Source organism: Puntigrus tetrazona, chromosome 14, assembly GCF_018831695.1.
Source record: "Puntigrus tetrazona isolate hp1 chromosome 14, ASM1883169v1, whole genome shotgun sequence".
Lineage (NCBI taxonomy): Eukaryota > Metazoa > Chordata > Actinopteri > Cypriniformes > Cyprinidae > Puntigrus > Puntigrus tetrazona.
In genome coordinates this window covers 10,064,440-10,087,347 of record NC_056712.1, presented here as the reverse complement: position 1 = coordinate 10,087,347, position 22,908 = coordinate 10,064,440, and the positions used below count along the sequence as shown (strand labels likewise).

At 41.0% G+C, this 22,908-nt stretch overlaps 2 protein-coding genes across 4 annotated transcripts; one reads left to right on the top strand and one right to left on the bottom strand.

Moving 5' to 3' along the window:
• Nucleotides 1-2,713: 2,713 nt before the first annotated feature.
• pcgf1 (polycomb group ring finger 1) lies at nucleotides 2,714-6,951 on the top strand. 3 transcript variants are annotated; one of them, XM_043256477.1, is made up of 9 exons: nucleotides 2,714-3,096; nucleotides 4,497-4,602; nucleotides 4,726-4,878; nucleotides 4,961-5,032; nucleotides 5,109-5,214; nucleotides 5,496-5,538; nucleotides 5,672-5,755; nucleotides 6,281-6,361; nucleotides 6,767-6,951. In XM_043256477.1, the coding sequence occupies exons 1-9, from the start codon at nucleotides 2,899-2,901 to the stop codon at nucleotides 6,815-6,817; spliced, it is 894 nt and encodes a 297-aa protein (XP_043112412.1). In that variant the 5' UTR covers nucleotides 2,714-2,898; the 3' UTR covers nucleotides 6,818-6,951. The 3 variants fall into 3 exon arrangements, with proteins under 3 accessions (XP_043112412.1, XP_043112411.1, XP_043112413.1); XM_043256476.1 differs by having other exon boundaries at nucleotides 2,729-3,096; nucleotides 5,669-5,755; XM_043256478.1 differs by lacking the exon at nucleotides 2,714-3,096 and adding an exon at nucleotides 3,127-3,244 and having other exon boundaries at nucleotides 5,669-5,755.
• Nucleotides 6,952-9,590: 2,639 nt separating this feature from the next.
• Nucleotides 9,591-13,056, bottom strand: lbx2 (ladybird homeobox 2). Its single transcript, XM_043256479.1, has 2 exons — nucleotides 12,127-13,056; nucleotides 9,591-10,707 (listed from the first exon to the last, which is right to left on the bottom strand). The coding sequence occupies exons 1-2, from the start codon at nucleotides 12,452-12,454 to the stop codon at nucleotides 10,262-10,264; spliced, it is 774 nt and encodes a 257-aa protein (XP_043112414.1). The 5' UTR covers nucleotides 12,455-13,056; the 3' UTR covers nucleotides 9,591-10,261.
• Nucleotides 13,057-22,908: the final 9,852 nt, after the last annotated feature.

The following is a 22,908-nucleotide window of genomic DNA, read 5'->3' as shown; positions in this document are numbered from 1 at the left end:
GCAAATCCAAAGAGCCTGTTAATACACTCATCTAGTCAAATGATGCCAAATATTGAAACAAGGACAAACTATTTCGTTACTATACAGTTGACAAGTACTATACTGGCTGAGAGTTGACAGAAGCACTATGGCGAATGGAAAACATGGAAAATAAATTCTTCCGAAAGCATCTCACTGTATACAGGTAACTGTTTTGCAACCTGAAGCATTCAAATGTGCGGTAACAGTATTACGCACAGTTTCGACTCTTGTTTCGAGGATGTTACGACTCTTTCAATAAGGCTAAATCAGAATTACAACAATAAAATGGTCCCAAAGCACCCCCTCTTCTTCCCGTAAGAGTCTTTGTGTTTTGAGCTGTCGTCAGCACCCTGGCTGCTGATCAGGGCTTGAAGGGGGTTATCTTCATTAGCTTGCCACTTGGCAGCTAATTGCTGGAGCAGGCGAAAAACAAAAAGCTCGGTGTCCGTCCCTGCATGCTCTGATTGCTCTGGGACAGGGGGAGGCAAAAGTCTGTGTGCCCCAAACAGAGGGCCTCACTCTGGCATGACTTGGCAGGCGAGCCTCCCATCCGGTATGGATGTTTGTTTGGTTGTTTTTGGAGCTTTGGGTGAACAGGTCTAGGCCAGGGGCACTGAAATCAGTCTTTTCTCTTTCTTTTCTCTTTTTGCTCACTTTTTTTTGCCAACAGGAGACACGCTAAATCCCTTAATTCGGGAGGAAATAGCGTCTCAGATAAGTGTTGTGGAATCCCTTGGGAATACCAGATGATACATTTCCAGTTTTGTTCTAAGACCGTTCGCTCCAAGTTTTCGGCGTCAAATAATTTAAATATAGAACCCACTCTGCTGGATACATATCTGTAAGCTTTTACACTTAGCGGTGAGGAAAATAAAGCGGCTTTATAATGAATCAATGAGACGGATTGTTTCCACTTATCAAGATCTGGCTTCAATTCAGGGTGAAGGCGGTCGGCAATTGCAATTGCTTTAGTAAAACATGTTCTGGTTCTTCTCCCTCACATGAATGAACCTCAACAAGAAACATATTGTATGGCCTTGTGATTTCAGTGACATGTTTTCATTAAAACTTCTGTAACATCCCTCTCCCTCCGAACTGAGCCCGATCCGGTGGAAATGACTCCAGCTATTGGACATTAGTTTACCTTATCTTCTTCGATTCGATAGCCTTTGGCTGGCAGGTGAAACAATCAGATCGTTATTTTAGATACGGCGAGAAAAGCTGGACGGATTTGATAGGTGTATAGACAAAAGGCAACAAGAGAAGGACTTAGTGTCCATAAACCGTCTGAAATAAATGCCGCGGTTTGCCGTAGGGTTCGGCTCCTCTGTCTTTTCTCTTTGATGTGTTCAGCTATCGTCAGAGCTTGTGGTTGCGCACCGTCCGCCCCAAAGGCGTGATTTGTATGTGGAGGCAGGTGCTGTCACTCAGATGTGCGATGACCCCGTCAGATGTCTGCGTTAAAACAGAACACAGCTTCACGGTTCAGACTTGCAGCGTCATAAATTCATATTTCTACAATTACGGCTCAGTTAAACACTGCTTCATTCGGGTTCACGGTCACAGTCGAAACGAGACGTCGTTTCATGCGTTGAAGCACACATCCAAGTCCAAACAGGTGAAAACAGGATTAATACTAATAGGTTTCGACAGGTAAGACAAAAACAGACCACCTACGGGACGGTATTAGCTTAATTGAGAGAAGCCATACGTGCAGAGGCCTTGTTCCGTACCGTTTTGTAAGAGGAACATTAAGAAATGAGGAGCTTTTAGTCGCGGCGGTCAAACATTGTAACACCGGTGTGTTAATACTGAAGCGTGACGCTGCAACACACACACACAACTGCGTTTTGAGGTAAACTTGAAGCGGAGGCAGCAATGATGAATTTCCATTTGTTAAATTCCAGAAGTCGTGAAAAAGAGCAGAAAGCAGACTTTGGGCTGAAGAACACGTGGGGGCTGTTCGCTCGTTTCTGAAGCGTTACAGGAATCCCCGATAACTTCATTAAAGTAAGTAGGGACATCTAGCGGTTACACAGCAGCATTGAACTTTACCGCGTAACCAGTTTAAAGTGTTCAACGTTCTATTCAGAATCAACATCCGTTCTGTTAGAATCAACGTTTTGTTAATTAAAACAGAAAACTATTTCAATCTGTCCTACGGATATTAGAAAAAAAAAATAGAACTACATGTAAATAACAAGTATTTACGGCAAATATACATCGGTAACAAACAAAACTTAAGGTTTCAAGAGGTTCTACAGTATTCTTGTCACCAAATAGGCTATTTAATGATAAAATTATAGAGCCGAATTATCAACAACCCACTGAGCTGTCTGTAAATGCATCCTTTTTTTTAAACTTTAAATATCGTCCACAGTCTTCTACTGTAATTGAATTTTTAATAATTAAGGGGAAAAAAAATAACGTTGCAATAGACCCAGGCTACTGTTTTCTTTTAGATTGTTAGGCTAGTAGGTTCATTTTAGTCTTATATATAGTCTTATATATAGTCATATATATATATATATATATATATATATATATATATATATATATATATATATATATATAAATAAAATCTGTCACACGTGAATCTCAGAATCAGTAACGTTAGTCTTAATCAGCTATTCTGTTCTAGGCCTGTTATTGACAACGTGGTTGATTAATATGGGTTTGTCAAATGCATTCGATTCATTTAGGTATTATGATCCTGTCGGGTGTTGTCGCTCTCTTTCAGAAATTGTTGATATCGCTAAAAGTTAAACTCATACGCATAAGATGTACTATAAGACAGCCTAATGCAAGCCACGCAACTCCGACGGAGTGCTTTAAAATGCTGTTTGCACACACGCCCAACGATAACATCAGCGCTGGATGGAAATGAGAGAGCGCGTGTGTGGAAACTCTAGCAGACGATCCCCCCGCCTCTCGGCGACCGAACTCACCCACTCTCCCGTTACCCGGAAGTATGCAGAATTCCCAAAGATGGCGGATCAAGGTCCGATGGCGATAGCTATGCGGCTAAGAAATCAGCTGCAGAACGTCTACAAGCTCGACCCTTTGCGGAACGAGGTGAGTTAAAGGGGCCGAGATCGCTTCGGCGGCCCGTCTTTCGCCGCGCGCTTCCCGCGCTTACTATAAACGCGCGCGAGAGGGGTGATCGGTGTGGCGCGAAAGCCGAGAGATGGAGCGCGAGACCTTGCTGCGTGTCTGCGCAGGCGTGAGTGTTCCGAGGAATCAATCCACTGTGTCTAGCGATTGTGTTTTTGTTCTCCGCGGCGAGGTTTTTCTTGTCATTTCTCTCCCACTTACGTCTCTCGCGTCGCAGCTTTTCCCAACTCCAACGTTCAGCACACTAATAAAACGGTTTGTTTCGTGCGCTCTTTCGGGAATATAACGGCGCGTGCACACGTCGCGTGCTGCGCTGTGATATCCCGCATGTTTATTTAAACGCAGGTTGGCCCTGACGGGCGAACAAGTGCATCAGTGTGATGTGCCGCGTGCGTTATCTGCAGCTCGTGCCTGTGTCACACGCGGGACAGAAAATGCGTTTTGTTCTTCAGAATTTAGTCGTGGCACGTAACGTGGCTCCGGTGATTATGCTTGTCCTGCCGTTTTCTTCGACCTCGAGTCCTTGTTTAATGCGGCGGCTTGCGGTCCTGGCAGTGATTGATATTAAAGCGGTGCTCGCGTGTTTACGCTGGTATATTTAGCCAATGGCAGGCTTGTTTACAAATGACACCTGACTCGCTGAAAGGAGAAGCGCGCGCCATAATATGAAGATATTGCATGTGAATAGTTGTACGCAACAAATTACTTTTGTAATCCGTTATTTTCTTAGGTCTGAAAAACTTTATATATATATATATATATATATATATATATATATATATATATATATATATATATATATATATATATATATATATATATATATATATATATATATACATGTGTATATATATAGTGTGTGTATATATGTATGTGTGTGTGTGATTTGAATTTGTCCAAATGCAATTCTTAGCAATACATATATAGAGATATAGATATATATCTGTCTGTAGGAAATGCGCACGATTCTTCTGTAATTTTGTCCCATATTGTGTCCAGTGTCACGCATAAACAAGTCTATCTGTATTTATGCATGCGTGTGTCTTCCAAATGATCATGCGGTCATAAAAACATAGTTTTAGTTTCGTTTTAGCATCTGTTACAGCCAGACACTGCTGAAGCGGCTTTTGTTTTTGTCACATTTGACATGATCCGTTGGAATGACAATGATTTAACTTTTTTTGTTGTCGTTGCTATGAACGATAGTTTTCCCAAACCGTTTGGGCTGTACGCGAGGTGACCGACGAGGACACCAAAGATATAAAAAAAAAAAGTGTCTTATTAACTTCAGTAAACATACTGCACTGTAGATACGCATGCAGAACGTCACGGTGATCTCAAACTACCTGTTTGTTTTACAGGAAGAAGTTAAAATAAAGATAAAGGACCTAAATGAACACATTGTGTGCTACCTCTGTGCAGGATACTTTATCGACGCAACCACCATCACAGAATGCCTCCATACGTGTAAGTGCTCGACTTCTCTCTAATGAACACGCGTACATAGCACCCTGCTTCTCGGTTATCGTTTGTGACGCATGCAGAAGAAATGTTTCGTTGCTCATTTTCTTTCCGCCCGTCTCTCTGCAGTTTGCAAGAGTTGCATCGTGAAGTATCTCCAGACCAGCAAGTACTGTCCGATGTGCAACATCAAAATCCATGAAACACAGCCATTGCTAAATCTAAAGCTGGACAGAGTTATGCAAGACATAGTCTACAAACTAGTCCCAGGTCTCCAAGAGAGTAAGTACAAAGAACAGGATCGTTTGAAGTATGGCTTTGTGTCCCGGTCAGTCGTGGTTGAACATCCGTCTGGTCTTCTCAGGTGAAGACAAGCGAATTAAAGAGTTCTATCAGTCACGAGGTCTTGAGCGTATCATACAGCCGTCTGGAGAAGGTAAGTGACGCCTGTCGATGGATGCCGCTCTTGATTTGGATGCATTGAGGTTAAGTATGTTTGCGTTTCCTTGTAGACTCAGTTCCAGATAATACGGGATTACCCTACACGAGCTTTGATCACTCCAAAGCTCATTTCTACAGATACGACGAGCAGGTCTCTCTATGTTTGGAGAGGCAAAGGTAGGAAGACGGCAGGAGCCTTTTTAAAAAGAAGTCAATACGTTTATTCGTCAACGATGTAAACACAGCTTTGCGTCTAAGGAATGAATGGCATTTTTAATATACATTTGGATAAAAACTGTTCAGTTAAACTGTAATGATATTTCACAGTATGGCTTATCAAATTAATGCAGCCTCGGGGAGCAAGAAAGACTTCTTGTGAAACATCAAATAAAATCGTATGCACTTCTGAACGGTGTGTTGAAAGAATCCTGTTATAACTTTATCTCGTTTTTTCACAGCTCTTCATTTTCCGGAAAGGACAAAAATAAATTAACTCTACAGGTAAGACAACAGCCGACGAGAGGATATGAATGCACATTGATTCACTCTCAAGAAAAACTTAACATTGTCCAAAAATGTTTGGGTTTTTTTTTTTTTTTTTTTTTTTTTTTTTTATATCATGTTTCTGCAGCAGAAATTTGTGCGTTGTTCGGTCAGGGCTGAGGTACGACATCTGAGGAAAGTGTTATGTCATCGACTTAATGTGGAAAAACATCAGGTGTGTGGGTTTTTTTCTCTCTTTTCTGCTTAATGGAGCCATTACATTTACATTTACATTTATATAGCAGAAAATCACACTATTGTGGATATCTATCTATCTATCTATCTATCTATCTATCTGTCTATCTGTCTCTCTATCTATCTCTCTATCTCTCTCTCTATCTATCTATCTATCTATCTATCTGTCTATCTATCTCTATCTCTCTTTATCTATCTATCTATCTCCCTGTCTATCTCTATCTATCTCTCTATCTATCTCTTTATCTATCTCTCTATGTATCTACCTAATTTTTGAATTTACACTGAACTAATATAAACACTAACACACCGTTAATAAATAGTATTAAACACGCTACAACAGAATTAAAATGCTATTAACACAAAAGTCACCTATTTTCTTTCTCTATGTTTTGTACATCCCAATCAGCACAGAATCGACGTTGATTGAAAGTCTTCTCTTCTTAAAGGCGATGTGTAATTCTAAAGAAACCTCTGTTTTTCTGTCCTCTTTGTCGCGCTGCAGGTCCAGATGTTATTCAATAACGAGTCTCTCCCAGATCACATGACCATGAAGCGGCTCTGGCTGTCTCACTGGTTCGGAAAGGTATCGTAATCTCCAGCTAATTTCATACCGCATTCTTTCACACCATCAGCCCGTCGTAGGTGGGATCTTCGTCTCCGTAGCGATTTACCCTGCTCCGTTTTACTCGCTGAAAGAATCTGCTGAGGGGAATCGCGGGGCAGAGATTTATTAGCGCTAGGAAAAGCCATATGCTTGATGTCGCCTCGCGGTCTGAACCACGCAGTGGATGCGCTGTTCTCCGATCGTTTCATGGCTTGTGGGGCGTCGGAGCATTGTGAGAATTTAGCTCAAACAATTCCATGCTTCGTGTGTTTTTAAGAGCGACAGACGAAGCTCTGCCCACAGTCTCGGTTTAGTCAACAGGATGATGCTTTGTTAAACCTTTCATTCGTGTTCTAACGCTTTCCTCTTTGTCTCCCTTTCCAGGCACAACCGCTGGTACTCCATTACGCTATAAAAGACAAACGGACGAGATAGGATTATGTGAAAATATCAATTGGTGTAAATATTTTGTATTTCACATATTCTATTTTAATAGCTTTCTGTGCATATATACTTATTTTTTTGTTTTGTATTTTTGAAAATAAATTTTAAGTGGTAAAAAAAAAAAATATCGGGCATATTTTGTATCATGTCTCCGTTACCTTTTCTCTCTCTCTCTCTCTCTCTTTTAAAAAAAAAACAAAAAAAAACTTAATTACATAGATATTAATTCTATGGTCATTGCATGAACACACATTATGCGTAGCCTTTTTATAACCCAAGTGAAGACTGTATTTAGATCAGTGTTTTAGACACGAGCCACTAGGGTGCAGTGTTGGTCTTCAAGAGAACTAACGCGTCTCCTTCAGTCTCCTCGCAACGACTCTCTCAGGAACATCTCGAGGCGTTTCTCATCCCACGATACATTACATCTAGCGATCTGAAGACGCAATTAAATCCTTAGGCAGAGTTATTAGACTCGAAGTAGCCTACCGCTTTTAGCTCCCACCATCAGCACGTGACGGGAAAGTAACGCTGCTTTAACTGTTTTGATTAAAAAACGCTTCAAATGTCGCGAGAAAAAAAAACGCGTAACGGCAGACGTAAATATCAATAGATGTTCGTTTTTCGGCATGATTTTATGGAAATGCTCGGGTAGGCTGCGTTTAGGCCTTTTCTCGTAGCCTATTTCATAATTTGTCAGTTTATATCCACCTGGTTGACTAAACTTTGTAGGTTACAACGTCGTGTTTTTAATTTCTTTCTTTAGAAATTTTTTTTTTTAACAACTTGTTTCTCCGTGTATTTGTTTAGACCAAATAGCAAAGTCCAAATTTATTTTACCGCAATAAATTCGTTCAGATTTACAGCTTAATTATTATAAAGGCTAAACATACGGGTTACTTTGTGTGCTTTTTTTTTTTTTTAACAAACTAGTATTAACGCAATAGCAGGCTGTCTTCTCGTAACGCGTTCAATGATCTAGAACGCAATCAGATTCGTGCGTTAAAACGCAGGGCTCTGCTTTAATCGAATATTTCTAAGGAATTAAAGTATTATTTTCGCAGTTATGCCTACTTCTTTTGAACTTAAATATTCAGTTGGCACAGCCAGGCCTGAATCTTATACACGCATGCAAATATAACCACTGAAGAGAACGAAATCAAAGGAACACGTGATTTATACAGGCCTCCGATGCAGCCTAATTTAGACCCCTTTGCTTTAAAAAGGCCACAAAAGCCCTGCCCATAGACGTTTTTAAGAGATTCAAGCGCATGGCTACATATTTAATTTCATTCGTTTTTTTCTTTATAAAAGCAAAACCTTAAATGCACGTTTAACGAATGCAGCCTAAAACGTGATGGCGATGCTGTTAAATAACATTCAGCAATAAGCACCCCGTAAGCAATTATCCATTTATCATTATTAGCCTATACTATTATTACTTAAAAATATCATTATTATTATTATTAGGCTGTTGTTATTATTATTTCTGGCACTGCTTTTTTACATCGAGATTTATATTGTGAACAGGCTACTTTAAATGAAAACGGTAGGCTAACGGTTTTAACGCGGACTTGTTGGTAACATCCGTCACTTCGTGTGCAAATCCACAACCGGGCTAGTTTTTTAAGAAATCCCGTTTAGCGCGACACATCTCTCTCCCTCTCTCTCCGTCGCTCGGAGAGCGTTCAGCGCGCCCGGGCGTCCTCTCGGTTACTCTCACGCTGTGAAATCGCGGCTTTCAGTCGTCGCATTCCCACCGCATTCATATTCATACACCGTCAAATTCCAACCCGAAGCATTCGAGCTATTGTGCGACAGAAAGCGCAAAAACGGCGCGACGACGCGCACGGCTCTGAGGACCACAAAGCGCTCGTAAAAAATCTACTTGACTTTTCAACCCCGACGATTCCGAGCGATTAGGCCAATTGTGCTCCCATCTTCTCGCTGCCCCAAAACCGCTGCATTGATCCGCTCGCGACTGACACAAATGGGCCGAAAGGAATCCTGCGGACCAGGACGCAAACGATCCTCCCCATCTCCGCCGGCTTCCCATTGAGATTTATTCATTGGGAACCGCATGCAAATCATCCGCTATTCACGGGCGTTTTTTAACACACGGGCACAGATGTGGGGCATTATTCGGGCCCGACCGACTGAAACTGTTATTGCGCGCTCAAAGGCGGGTTAACCTAATCAATCACGTTGACTAGTTTGCGTTTGAGGAGATTCGTAAACCATATGGCGCGAGGAGGAAAGCAAGCTTTATGTCGTCCTCGCGCGACAATGCGAGAGGAGGGGGGGGCCTTGTTCGATCGTCCTAATTAAGCTTCGAGCACTCGACGCGCGCGCAAACGCACAATGGAGCGACGCGTAAAAAGCGCCCCGGCTCTCTCGGCTGTTTAACTCCACGAGAGCGTGCCGTAAAATCATTTGCATAAAATAAAACATTTTATGCACGGCCGCGAAAAATAGCGGGCCTAAACTTAAATTTAATCGCTGCTTTCAATTTTTAGCTGGTCCTAAACGCGTTCAGCCATATTGCAGTTTAATTACCAATGGGGGGAAAAAAGGATGAAGAGTAAAAAAAAAAAACCACGTTATAATTATGTATATAAAAATAACGTGATATTTTGCAAGGAAAATTGGATTTCCTATATCCACGGGGTTTTGTAGGGAAATTATTATTTTTATAACTCGGCATACAGCGCGTGATTAAATTCTGACTCAATGTAAGGAAACACTGTGAAATTACATATACCCTTTATTTACATAAATGAGGATTAAATAGAATGTTACAATAAATTTAACGAGTTAGATGCATCATAACTTGTTATATATATATATATACACAACCTTGCCCTTGCATTGTTTTGGACATACATTTTGTTTTTTGTTTTTGTTTTTTTTTTTTGTAATAATTTGTTAATAATGCCAGTAGGAAATGCGCAAGGAACTGGGATATATAATGTAAAACTTTGGGAAATGGGTTTTGACAATTACAATGTAGAAACAAGATTGAATAAATTTGCTTTCTGGTGACTTCTGAAATCATTTATAAATATATAATTCTATTCGGCTGAGAATTTAATTGAAAATCACTTTTGGCATAGAGTTTTTACAGCGGTCATAAATGTGTTGAACGGTGTAAACAATTGCACACGTTTCCTTTGAGAAATCGAGAGAAATAAAGCTTAAAATGTACATACACACGTTGCAGTCTTGATACTGTACCATTTATCTCTAAGCATTTCTCAGATCTTACGAAAACGTATTCCTCGAACCATGTCTTCGATCTGGACATCAGAATGTAGAGGTCCTTTCAATAAATTAAAAATAAGCGAGACACAAAACGTTCCTTGCATTTCAAGTTCTTCCGCAGAGTCCGTGCAAAAGTTGTGAAAAATGCCCTTCTCAGAAAACGAGGGCCTGCTTTTAATCGTCCACCTCGATTTCCTCGTCCTCCTCCGAGAACTCGTCTGTGGTTTGGCCTCTGGATGAGGACGGGGACTGCGGAAAGGCTCTCGGGGAAAGGCTGGGGGAAATGGGCCCCGAGCCGCCGTGAGGGTCTTCCATGTCCTCCATGGACACCAGTTTCTGCAATGCCTGCGGTGGGATTTTCTTGAGAGACTCCACATCCGCCTTCATCTCCTCCAGGTCTCTCTTGAGCTTGGCCCGTCGGTTCTGGAACCAGGTGATGACCTGAGCGTTGGTCAGGCCCAGCTGCTGTGCGATTTGGTCTCTGTCGGCCGGGGACAGGTATTTCTGGTACAAAAAGCGCTTTTCCAGCTCGTAGATCTGGTGGTTGGTGAAGGCCGTGCGAGACTTCCGTCGTTTTTTGGAGGCCTGTCTTTGGCCGAAGGCGTTGAGATGTTCGCGACCTTTAAATGGAAAGAAACGAGAGTTGATTTCCAAGAACACGTGACAGGAATAACGCGGGCAGCGTGTGTAGGTCGCAATTCAGAATAACTTCCATCGGTAAGTCATTGACGCAGTAAAGCTAAAGCTGAAATATGAACCTACAGGAAAAAACTTGAACTAAATGCACATTGAGTATTGATTTGTAAAGCATTCTCCTTGAAGGTGATTTGGAAGCTCTTTGATGGTCCTATTTTTGGCTCTCCTTGGTTCTTGAGTGGATAGTTGGTTCCCCGGAGATTAAAAAGTCTTTAATGCTACATTATAAGCCCTTTAGGTCGGTGTTTTGGATTTCGGATCTCACAAGCGTTACGCGCTGTAAACGTTTAGTTTGTTTCGTCGAACTTAAAAAGGTTCTCTTTTGGAATCGGACTGCAAAATTCAGTTTGGTTCAAACGAGAACCTTTATTTTTAAGAGTGTACACGCTGTTGTGTTACTGGATAGGCCGCAGTTGTTCATTCCAGCTGCATAACAGCTGTTCTCGAAAAGAGGGGGAGAAACTTTCCAAAACATCTGAACTATTGATTGCCAAGTAAATTCGAAATATTTGATGTGTTAATCAAGCAGCCTATCACGCCACAGAACTGGCCTCGATCTTATTACAGGCGACCTTAGCCGTTATCCTGACCCACTAGAACGGTTCTGCAATGTCAACACGAACGTCACGATCGAGGACTGTTCTCGGTAAACGCGTCGGAGTGAACACGAATGATTTCCACCTCTTTAACGTTTTTGCAAAGGCGTCGTGCTGAGCTTTATTTCCGAAAACAAAGCTTTGGAGCGTTTTACGGATCTACTGTGAAGCCGGTTCCGCAGAAACCGTGCTTTACTGAGAGCACTGATGTTTTATCCTCCAAAGATCAGTTTAGCAGCTCGAAAGCCCTACGTGATGACATTTGTTATTGAGCGAGTTTCTTTTGCTTGACGATCGAAGAAACTTTATTGTTCTTTTTTGTTTGTTTGTTTGTTTGTTTGTTTTTTGATAAATTGCGAATCGCTATTGGCATTCACTAGCAAAATTAAAATCAAATAAAAATGCTAAGAGCATTTAAATATCTAAAAATGCGTATAACAAAAATAGGCGGGGGTAAAACAAGATGTTAAACTGAAACAAACAAACAACATTTTTTTTGAATACTACATATATTTATGTGATAAATATATACTGGCTACTTTATATTATTGTTTCATATACGCATATAAAAATACGCATTCGACATCCACATCGTACAAGCCACAATCGCTGCCGCCACAACAACATACTTCCTGAAGTGCGACTAACTTCAGTTTCGCGCGTTTAAAGCCGAAGATCAATTCATAAACGCAATCCGAGCGCAAAACGACAAACCCTTTCGAAAAAAAAAAACACTAAACGTTTTACCTTCCGCGGCTTGTATAACGCTGACTTCCAGCCCCTTGAATGTTTTGCTCGCCAGCTCCTCCAGAGCGCACAGCGGCGAGGACGGAGCGCTGATCCCGTTCCGAGACGCGCTCGAGCCGGTCACTTTCTCCAGCGCGCGCGGGGGGACCAGGCTGCCGACGGACTTCTTGACGGAGGGTTTGTTCAAGATATCCTCAATGCTAAACGGGGTGAGAGGTTTGTTGGAGTTGGCCGGAGGTGGGAGTTGGTCCAAGGGACCCCGCCGCCTCTCCTCGCCGCTGGACTGCAAAACGGAGCCTGCCTTCATGTCTTTGGAGCTGGAGGTCATCTCAGTCCCGAGCAACTATTTCGAACAGAAGTCACCTAGTTCGCTCAATCTTGTCTATGCATACACAAGCCCGGTCTATTCCTTTTTCTTCAAACGGAATCGTTGTTCTTCCTCAGTCTGAAGTGGCTCTCCAAAAGCACCATGCTTCAGGCGTCGCAGCCACCCGAACTTTACTCCTCATGCGCGGCTCCAGTCTTCTCCGAACTGCTCCATGAAGGTCTTCAGCGTGTGTAGCCGTGTCTCGAGGAGGCTCAAAACAGCGAGCGACCGCTAACGAGTTCTTGTTGATTGCTTTTGTGAAGTTCAATTAGAGAAACACTACACTACTTGCTGACCCGCCGCTCCGTCTTAAAGGGCCAGGCCCGTAATAATGAATTGGACCGAGAATAGGAGGAGTTTCCCCCTGAAGTTTAAAGAGAGGGGAGATGGCTCGGGATGTTTATGCATCTGTTGATGCATCCCACTCCCACTTAGGGCGAACCACGTGCTCCACGCGTATACCTCCCTGAAAAGGGAGAGTGCTCTCATTAACGCCAGCGCCGGACTTCTCCGCGCGTCAAACGTGTCCGCGGACCTCTCTTCAGTTTCAAAATAATAATAAACGCGACGATGTGCGCTGCAAAGTACAAACAAAGCAACAGAGCAGACACCGAACAATGCATTGATGAACATGCAGAATTCAAGAGCCGTCCTCGGCACTGTAGCGTCGTGACGGCACGATTTTCTCACGCCTCGTGTGAGCTATCTGCAAATCATGACGCAAGGCATGTTATTGTTTTAGTCCTACAAAGAAACATTTTTGACAAAACTGCACGGGCAAAGCGGCTCAGACGTGGATAACAATTATGTTGTTAAAAACAAATGCGTGGTGTTTTATGCATAGCTCAAAGTGTTGCTTTTGCCAAAGACTTTTTACAAGCAGCCTTTAAAACGCACACGTTTTGCTGGCGGCACATTTTAGCCTGTTAATTCTTAATGCAGACTATCAGAAATTAAGCAAAGGCATAATATCCTAATAAAGCAGTGTTATTTGGTATAAAAGCGGAGGTTAATTTTTACAAGACGAATTGCTCATTTGAATATTATAAATATTATTGCAGTTTGTGACGTTTTTAAAACCGAGGACGTATAGAGGATATTTGCGTAATATTCGCGTGCGGCACGGTGCCATTCTATGAATTTGTGAAAATGCACGTGGGCAAAGAGCAGAAAGCAGCAGGCTTTGCAGCAGAGCCGTTCGGACTTTGCTTCAGATGATGCTCGTGGGAGAAGCGCGGTGAGCCTGCTGTGAAGACGCAGGTAAGAACACATCGTTTTCTTGCTTTAGGAAAACGCGAAATAGAAGCGATCGATGAGCGGCGCAGTAAGCTTTTACCTAAAATCAGAGCAACACAATAAAATATTTTTGCCACGCATTCTTGCACAGCATCTCGTGATTTTATTTATCTTCCCCAGCTTGCTTTTAACAAAATTAACACAATACGAATATCCATTATATATATATATATATATATATATATATATATATATATATATATATATATATATATATATATATATATATATATATATATATATAATACACATTGACCTAACCTAGGCCTGTATAAAATCTTAAAGTTCTACATAAAGACTCTATAGGCTATTGAGGTTTCTATTTGGTTTCTATTTGGTTTATTTCTAAAATAAGAAAACGGAAAACCTTTTTTTGTCACAGATATAGGCCTAAAGCAAAACAATCCAACAGCACCAAACAAAGGTAATATCCCCCTAAACCCCACTGACCGGTGAATATTTAGGCGCTCTCATAAACGTAAAACATCGGGCGATAAAAGAACGTCGACGCTGACGTTTGATAATATTTAACAGGGTTTCAATAATCGATGAGGGTGATAGATGCGTCTCTTACACGAGTCGTCGGCGGTCCGCGGGAACATCTCCTTGTCCGTGCCAAGAGCACCATATGGTGACATCCGTACAGGGACCGAAACGAGCCAAGCAGCTCACGAGCGCTAAAACAGCACGACATTCTATTAGTGCGGGTCCAGACGCGGAGCCAAACTATAATAGAATATTTTACGGCAAACGAGCGACAATGCACTGAACAAATGCGTCCAAAAAAAAAAACATGCTAATGAGTCTACAGTAATGTCACACCCTTGCAGTCACTGTTTATGTCGCTTTATATACGATCCGTGCATATAAAAAATTGCACCAGAGCAACTTTAAATAGCGTTTTAGGCTTCTACGTATTTTATGAATGAAAGCGTCAACTAATTCAACAGTTCTAGAAATGTAATGTGTATGAGCCTTTAAACAAGTTTATTGTAAAAAAAAATGAAAAAATACAAATCATGTATAGGCTGCGTGAGTTAAATGCAATAATAATAATAATAATAATAATAGTAATAATAATAATAATAATAATAACAACAAGTACTATTATTATTAGTCCAGTCGGGTTCACATGTCCTTAACGAATTGGTCACCTCAGAATGTCAGGTCAGAGGAAAGCTGCTAAACCTATTAAATGATACACGGGTATTAATGTAATGTGGAAGGATAGGATTTCTGATCGGGAGAATGATGCCCTTCAGCGCCAACAATAGCACATTCGCGTTACCCCACGGAGGGCGGGCAGAGAAACCCAAGCTGAACATGGTGTTACATTTCTCTCAAATGCGCGAGCATTATTAGTTCTAAAGATAATCCCGTCCTCTCTCTCTCTCTCTCTCTCTCGCTCTCTCTCTCTCTCTCTCTCTATAATAGAGGATCCGGACGGTCTCGAGCGGAGCAGCGCTAATTCGAGAGCTTTTCTTCGGCCTAATTTAAACGTTAATTAGAAACAGAACACCTGACATCATCAATCATCGCGGCTTTTTCTTGTATTTTCGCCCGACCCGTCCCCGCGTCACTTCCCTCGGACGCGCGCGGAGGTGGCGGCGATCTGGAAACATCTATTCGGGAAAACGCCACTGTGCGCGTTATACGTGCGTTTCATATATTTTATAAACGCGCAACGATAGGATAAAATGGAACGTTGTATTACGCAACAAAACGCGATTCCGTAGCAGAATAAAATGCAACAAGAAGAAAAAAATAACCCCTTCAGGTTTATTTGCTTTTCTTTGGTGCAAATAAAAGTATGAAATGTAACACTAAATGCAATTACCTATAATCAAACAACTATCTAAACGGTTGATTATTGTATTAAATAGGCTGCATCACGCATGCGGTATTAAATAAGTTCGATTGGAGTTCACTTCAAATTCTTCATTTTCTGATCCTAATGAACGGATTCCTTAACAGATTCGGTCTTCAGTGCAAACGATTAGATTCCCCTTTTAACAAGGCTGCGTAAAAAAACGAAGGCTGATATTAAATAGGCAATTGTCATAAAATATCACAGCAACGCCTCACGCGCGTCGCGCTTTGAGATAGACCCGTTTCTGCTTGCATCGCTCGACTCTCTCTCTCTCTCTCTCTCTCTCTCTCTCTCTCTCTCTCTCTCTCACCCAAACAGCTGTACTAACTACTATATAAACACGATACGGGGACACACGCATTAACGTGGAGCCAAGCGGTGACATTTGACTGTGATGAACCTATCGGGTGTGTTGTGTAGTGAGGAGTTACTCTAGCTCTGGGCCGTTTATTTCCCAAATACCCTCTTGGCGTGCTTAGATCCCACGCGCACTAATAACGCATCTATATAAATGCGAAAAGATAAAAAGGGAAAAGAAAAGGGGTTTACTCTAAAGTTCAGAATTATGATGTCAGATAAATAGTGACAGATACGTTCTGGTCGGTTTAAATTAAGAAGCAGGAATGAGGTCAGTGGTCCCGTGTCCGTGAGCCTGTGAATCCGAGCAGTGTGATTGACACGTTCTTTCGTTGTAGCTGTCCAGCTGTAAACCAATCATGCTGGCGTTTGGTTGCTCTCAACAAAACAGCACCGCAAAAACGGCCTGCGCGAACGAGCACCGGCTTTTAGGCCTCCAGTACGATCCCTGCGATAGCCTATATTATGCGCAAATAAATCAAATCAAATAATAATATGTGCAGGTGTTATTGTCGTTTACGCCCAAAGTATCTGATATGCATGTACCTTTATTTTTGAGTGTACTCTATATATATATATATATATATATATATATATATATATATATATATATATATATATATATGTTTGTGTGTGTGTGTGTGTGTGTGTATTCTATATATATATATTCTTTTACATATATATATATATATATATATATATGTTTGTGTTTGTGTGTGTGTGTGTGTGTGTATTCTATATATATATATATATATTTTTTACACACACACATACATATATATATATATATATATATATATATATATATATATATATATATATATATATATATATAAATAGGTTAGTATTGTTTTGGCTTATTTAATATATTATTCATTTCTGATGATCTAATTTAAACCGAGGTTAAATTTTGTTGCAAAAGCGCAGGATTATTGGTGGATGTAATGAGCTAATCGATGTAGTCATGAGTGTTAATTGCGTTTAATAATGTCATATCGATGAACGTTTCGTCCAATCTGACAAGCTCGAGTCAATTAAGGAGCAGTAAAATCGGAAATCCATCACGGCGAGGCGCGTGCACATTTGACGGTCACAGGTTAATTGCGCGCGCGCGGTGAAGGTGTCCAAACTGCTCCCGTTATTACCGAGGCACCTCTCTCTAAAAACAATATAATCAAAGCGTCAGAGTCGCCCGCTGTTTTACATCCCATGTTGCTTTTGATGGTGTCACGTTCAGCGGTATTTAGTACCTGTTGATGTTTTCTCTTTCTGCGGATGACAAACGCCCCGACTCCCCAAAGCGCACGCACCCTCCCCAGCAGCCACAAACCACGGACAAACGGACGCGCGGATCAAAGGCTCGGACCCCACCGGAGCAGCGTTGCACCCCGCCAGCGCGCCGCCGGGGTCGGGTCCGGATCATAAAAAGAGCCGCGAGGGGCACGACTCCTGCGGGGGATTATGGAGCTTTTCGCCGCGAGTTCCGAAAAAAAGAGCAGCGAAGGTGTGAACGGGAGGAAATGGAATCGTCCTAGCTGATAAACGCGGTTATTTGGGTAGATCGGCAAAGCGTGGGAAACCGACGGAGGTCACTGCTCTTCACCAAACAAAGGTGCAATAAATCATTTCACTAACGTACGTTTTTTGTAAGCACACGCTAAGATAAAAAAAAGGCATATATTCTGCACTCGGTGCACAGGCTGTAACAAAATAATAACGAATCCGGGCAATAAAACCGCTTCTGTTCCCTCGCGCTCTTCGGTTTGTCCAATTATAAGAGTTATTTTTGCATGTCACATCAATTTTAACATAGAGACATTCTCATTCCCTCTCCACTGAACCCCTCCACCCTCTCTCTCCTCACCTGAATGAACGGTTGACACCCCAACACACTTCACTGATGGACACGCGCAATTACGCACATCTGCGTCTGAGCGTCCAATGAGCGGAAGCCAAAAACGGAGCCGATGTGTGTTCCGGTCCGTGGCACTGCCACCGTGCCACGCTGCCAGAGCCGCCCATGTGTGAAGACTCACCTGAGCTCGTAAAATTTCGTTTTGCAGAAACACCGGACGCGTAAAATGGATAAAACACGCACGGAACGGATAAAACGTTCGAAAACACTTTTGCACGTCCGTGTAATTAATCGCAATAGGCTTACCAACAGCGTGCAACTGCAAGCTGTTCTACAAAACGATTACATATTAAGGACACGCTCTGCATTATTATTATTATTATTATTAATCACGTTTTTAAAGAAAGTGCGCGTAATTATTATTTTAAATTAGTGTAAACTAGTGAACAAAATAAGACGTGAATTCATTCATTCAGAATTAAACCTCTTAAACAGACAATATTATTAATAATAATAACAATAATACTCAAATGGATAATAGTGGTCGCAATTTCGGAGACTTTCAACTATAATCTATATATCTATATATATATCACGAGTCTGTTTTTTCCCGTTTAATCTGAAGCAAGCAAACGCAATGTTTTTTTCTTTGGTTCTCTCTCTCTCTCTCTCTCTCTCTCTCACTACACACCTGTCTCGTGAACGTGTGAAGGGTTTGGGGTTTTGAGCTCAGCGTCACGTGAGCTTCAGCAAAACCAAGGAGCTATAATCAAAGAGTTGCGAGCTCATATTCATTTTTCGATTAGGCCTCTGTACAGAGAAACCAATCACTATTGATACCGAGTTAGCCTAATAACATTAATTACTTATATATAAATAGTGGACACGATATGAAAAATAATGCATGCAAATAAATGTGGGTCATTGGTAAATTGGGATTTTCGTAAAACGACAGAAGGAGAAATCTTTAAAAAGGGATCTAGCGTTGAACGCGTTGCGTTGATATGTAACAGTTGTCTTGAAGTTGGTTTTATGATAACTATAAAAAATAAAAAAAATTTTGTGGGGAAAATAAATAAAAAAATCCGTAAAAAATATTGCTTCGTGAGTAGCGTAAAAAGCCTAATAATTCGTTTATAAATAATAATAAAACAAAACGTGCTTTTTAATTGTTAAAACGTTTTGTAGTTTTAAAAATATAATTGTCAAATAGTAACGAAATGTTTTCATGTTTGCTGTATTGACGCTGAATAAAAAGGAGAAAGAAAAAATATTTAGTTGTATTATTCTATTATTTATTATTTGTTTTAGTTTAGCATTTTACTGTATAATTCCCCATTACTTAAAAAATATAAAAATCGCTTACACAATCTGACCGAAAACGTGGGTAATGGTATTGTAGTAACATTAATTTATGCATAATTAAATGCAAAAGTCAAACACTAATCCTAACTCTAACCATGTGAGTAGATGTCGTTCATTAATATCACTCAGTACCTAAACGTATAAAAAAACTCCAACAAGGACGCCTCAAAATAAAGCGTGATTAAAAAGAGGTGTCGCTTTCCCCATGCGACCCATTTCAAGTGCGTTTTTAAGTAACTTAACAGATGACACGTTTATGAATTTGCATTTGAAATGAAGAGCTCTCTCCACGACGCTGTGTCGCGCTGAATGCTCTCTGGGACCAGAATAAGCGATCATCAGCTGATTGTGGCGCGCGTAACCGGAGGAGCAACATCAGCCACGATTTATGTAGTTTCCCCGAGAAGCGCTTTTTTAAAGAGGGATTTAATTTGGAGTGCACTCCGGGTGCGTATCAGCGCTTATGAAGATAAATGCTATCGCCAGAGCACGCTGTTCCGTGGGAACCGCGGCGGAATCAATCACCGCAGTTCTGGCCTCGACCGCTTGGGCGCCTAATGGAGAAGATGGAGGGAGGTGGAGCGAATCATCTCATCAGAAACCCCGCGAGGACCCAAGGGCGAGGTTTAAAGCCGGATTTGTCAAAGGCGCAGCACGCACGACACGCACAGCTCGGCTTGTTGATCACGGACGCTTGCTAGACGCAAATATTCTTAATATAGAAGTAGTTGCAATCTTAAAAACGCGCTTCGTGTGGCTAAACATGTTTTGTTTGTTGGTGATCAGTTAGAATCAGAGGTGTGATTTCTAACCATATTGTTTTGTCATCTGGCAGACAAACAAAAGATGATTGACAGTGTGGAGAGTCAGTGCTATCGTGCCTAGTTTTAGTCTGGAGGTGCTGAAACTAAATTACTTCAGTACACCTCTGATGATGACCAGCATATTTTCAATTGCGATAAAAGTAATTAAAATATTAAAATACAGACCGACATGACGTGGAACCACATTAAATACTGTTTTATTTTCTTGAATAATTTTTATTATTATTTAATGATTTATTAAATAATTAAGCAACAATTAGTACTTCTTTAAAATATCAATAATACTAGAAAAAAATCTATTGAGCAACAAAACAAATAATGAATGAAATGTGTGTGTAAGTGATATATATATATATATATATATATATATATATATATATATATATATATATATATATATATACATACATACATAGTATTTATACACCGTGTGTATTCAACATATATAAGCAAAGTAACAGTTTAGTTTAGGGATCAGTTCTTACTATTAGCTACATGCACATTATTATTATTATTATTATTATTATTATTATTATTATTATTATATTATTATTATTATTATTATTATTAATCCTACTCCATGCCTAAATGTAATAATTAACTTATTAACTATTAATACGCAAAGTAACAAATTGGGAGTTTATTGAGGCCATAGTTAATAGTGAGAACCGGTGCCCAAACTAAAGTGTGACCGAAAGGGTTAATTAACTCTTAATAAATTAATAAGCATTAATAAGTACAACTGTACATCTACAAACCCAACACGATTACAGAAAACTGCATTTCAAAGAACTCGCCAGTTGATTTAAAGACTGTTTTGTTTTATCATCACAGACGTCCTTATTTGTCATGACCTCGTGCACAACTATACGTAACGTGGACGATATAACGAAGCAGCGAAGATGAGTGTTTTCTAAAGCGTGTGCGGGGAGGGAGCGTAATAAATGTGCATCCGCGTTACATTTTACGAGAAGAGCGTCTGCGCTTTCACAAATAAATGCGGTATATAACGCGCGTGGTGAAGCACCTCTCCGGAGAGGTGTAGTTTCTCGTAGCCGGAGCGCATAAGGGTTTGATTAAGCTGTGATCAGCTCCTGCCCTCTGCAGCTCCGCTCCGCTCCGAAAGCACAATGAGGAAATAGCTCGTCTGGTCGCTGACAGAGCCCCGCTTTTTCTCTAAAGATAAATGACCCAAAGTATTAAAGTTTAACACTTTGACAAAACCCACCTGATCTGGAGGATTAATGCAATGAAAAATCCATCTGCGCGCGACTCCGTGGAGAGTAATGGCCTCGCGCTGGGAAGGTCAAACAATATTTAGGATAAGTACATATCCAGTATATAGAGCTGAACTTTCCCAAGGCTCACACACTTAAATGACACCTACACACACACACACGCGCGCGCTCATATGGAGGAACAGTTGTCAAAGGACAGTGGGTGCATTATTCTTCGTCAGCGTGCATTGCCAGTTGTGCTTTAAAAGTAATGCACACCTATTATTATTAATGCATCGAATGAATAAATTAGTGTTCATTTAACCCTCGTGTTCTGTCGAAAATGACCGTATGGTTTCCAATAGAACATATATGTAACAAAAACCCTCTGTACTTAAACTAAACGTTTTTTTTTGTATTAGTCAGAACTCTGTAGGAAGACGATAGCAAAGCTTTAACAAACAGAAATGCGACTGTTATAATATTCCAACATCGTCCGGGGTCAACCCGAGCCTATTTCCCACCCCATTAGGAAAATCTGACACTTAAAAACCCGACGTTTTTCAGCCGCTAAAACGGTCTCGAGCCTCTTAGACGAAGGCTGTCGAAGGCCGACTAGCTTAAAAAACAAAGCGGCACACAACCTGATTACGCACAAGAAACCCGGGAAGACTAGGGCTGCGTATATATCCCAGATGGATCCCATAAATAGAGTCCAATTGGAAATGGCAGATAAACGGCGCTGTCAGAGAGGACAAAAAGATAATTTTTCAAAACATCCCAGAGAAACAGATCCAACCAAACCTTCATTACCCCTCCGGTTTTGGACGAAACAGAAACTATTCACTCCCTGGAAGTAAGTCATCTTACGGAGGAAAAAGAGCCTGTCCCCCGTGGAACATTCCTCACGGAACACAGGAGGGGACTACTAAACAAAAAAAAGAAAGAAAAGAAAGTGTGTCAGATGGAAAGATTTCAGTTTCTAATTCTAATCTATCCGTATACCCATCCGGACCGATCTATCTATCCATCTGTCTTACGTAAAACGCCGAAAGTGATACGACAAAACACATTCAGAACATTTCTCAGAGCACCTTTGTGAGCGATCATGTGACGATAATAAACATTTATGGTCATTTCTGCATCCCTAATCCTACCCAGTGCCCAAACCTGACTGTTAATAAGCAGCATATCAATAAATATATTGAGTCGTAGTTAACGGTTAACGAGTGCTACCACGTTTATAGAGCGATTGTTGCATTTTTTATGTGGCTAAAAATTCCAAGCAAAAAAAAAAAAAAAGTAGGAAGGGAAGCTGAGACAGAGATGTGTAATCGGAAAAAATGCAGAGCGAAAAAACCGGGAAAGGTCTCGGCCCTCAGCCCTGCCATAACTTACAGTGTCCTTGTCGCCCATAAATATCAGAAATAGGCTCACACTCAAGCCCATTCACAAGCAGCACTGTTTGTGTGTGTGTGTGTGTGTGTGTGTATCCCAGGGGCCTAGGGTCAATGCGCAGCGCACACACACACACACACACACACACACACAGAATTAGCCTTCAGCTGTACCGTCCGCTCTCAGGTAATGGAAAGGGAGGTAACGTACAACGAGAAACACAAATTCGGCCA

Bases quoted from the DNA above. Each gene is read 5' to 3' on its own strand.
- lbx2 (XM_043256479.1), bottom strand. From the start codon at position 12,454: ATGACCTCCAGCTCCAAAGACATGAAGGCAGGCTCCGTTTTGCAGTCC. The intron at 10,708-12,126 runs GTAAAACGTTTA...TTCCATTTAAAG, and splicing joins CGTTATACAAGCCGCGGAAG to GTCGCGAACATCTCAACGCC.
- pcgf1 (XM_043256476.1), top strand. From the start codon at position 2,899: ATGGAAATGAGAGAGCGCGTGTGTGGAAACTCTAGCAGACGATCCCCC. The intron at 4,603-4,725 runs GTAAGTGCTCGA...GTCTCTCTGCAG, and splicing joins CACAGAATGCCTCCATACGT to TTTGCAAGAGTTGCATCGTG. The intron at 4,879-4,960 runs GTAAGTACAAAG...TGGTCTTCTCAG, and splicing joins AGTCCCAGGTCTCCAAGAGA to GTGAAGACAAGCGAATTAAA.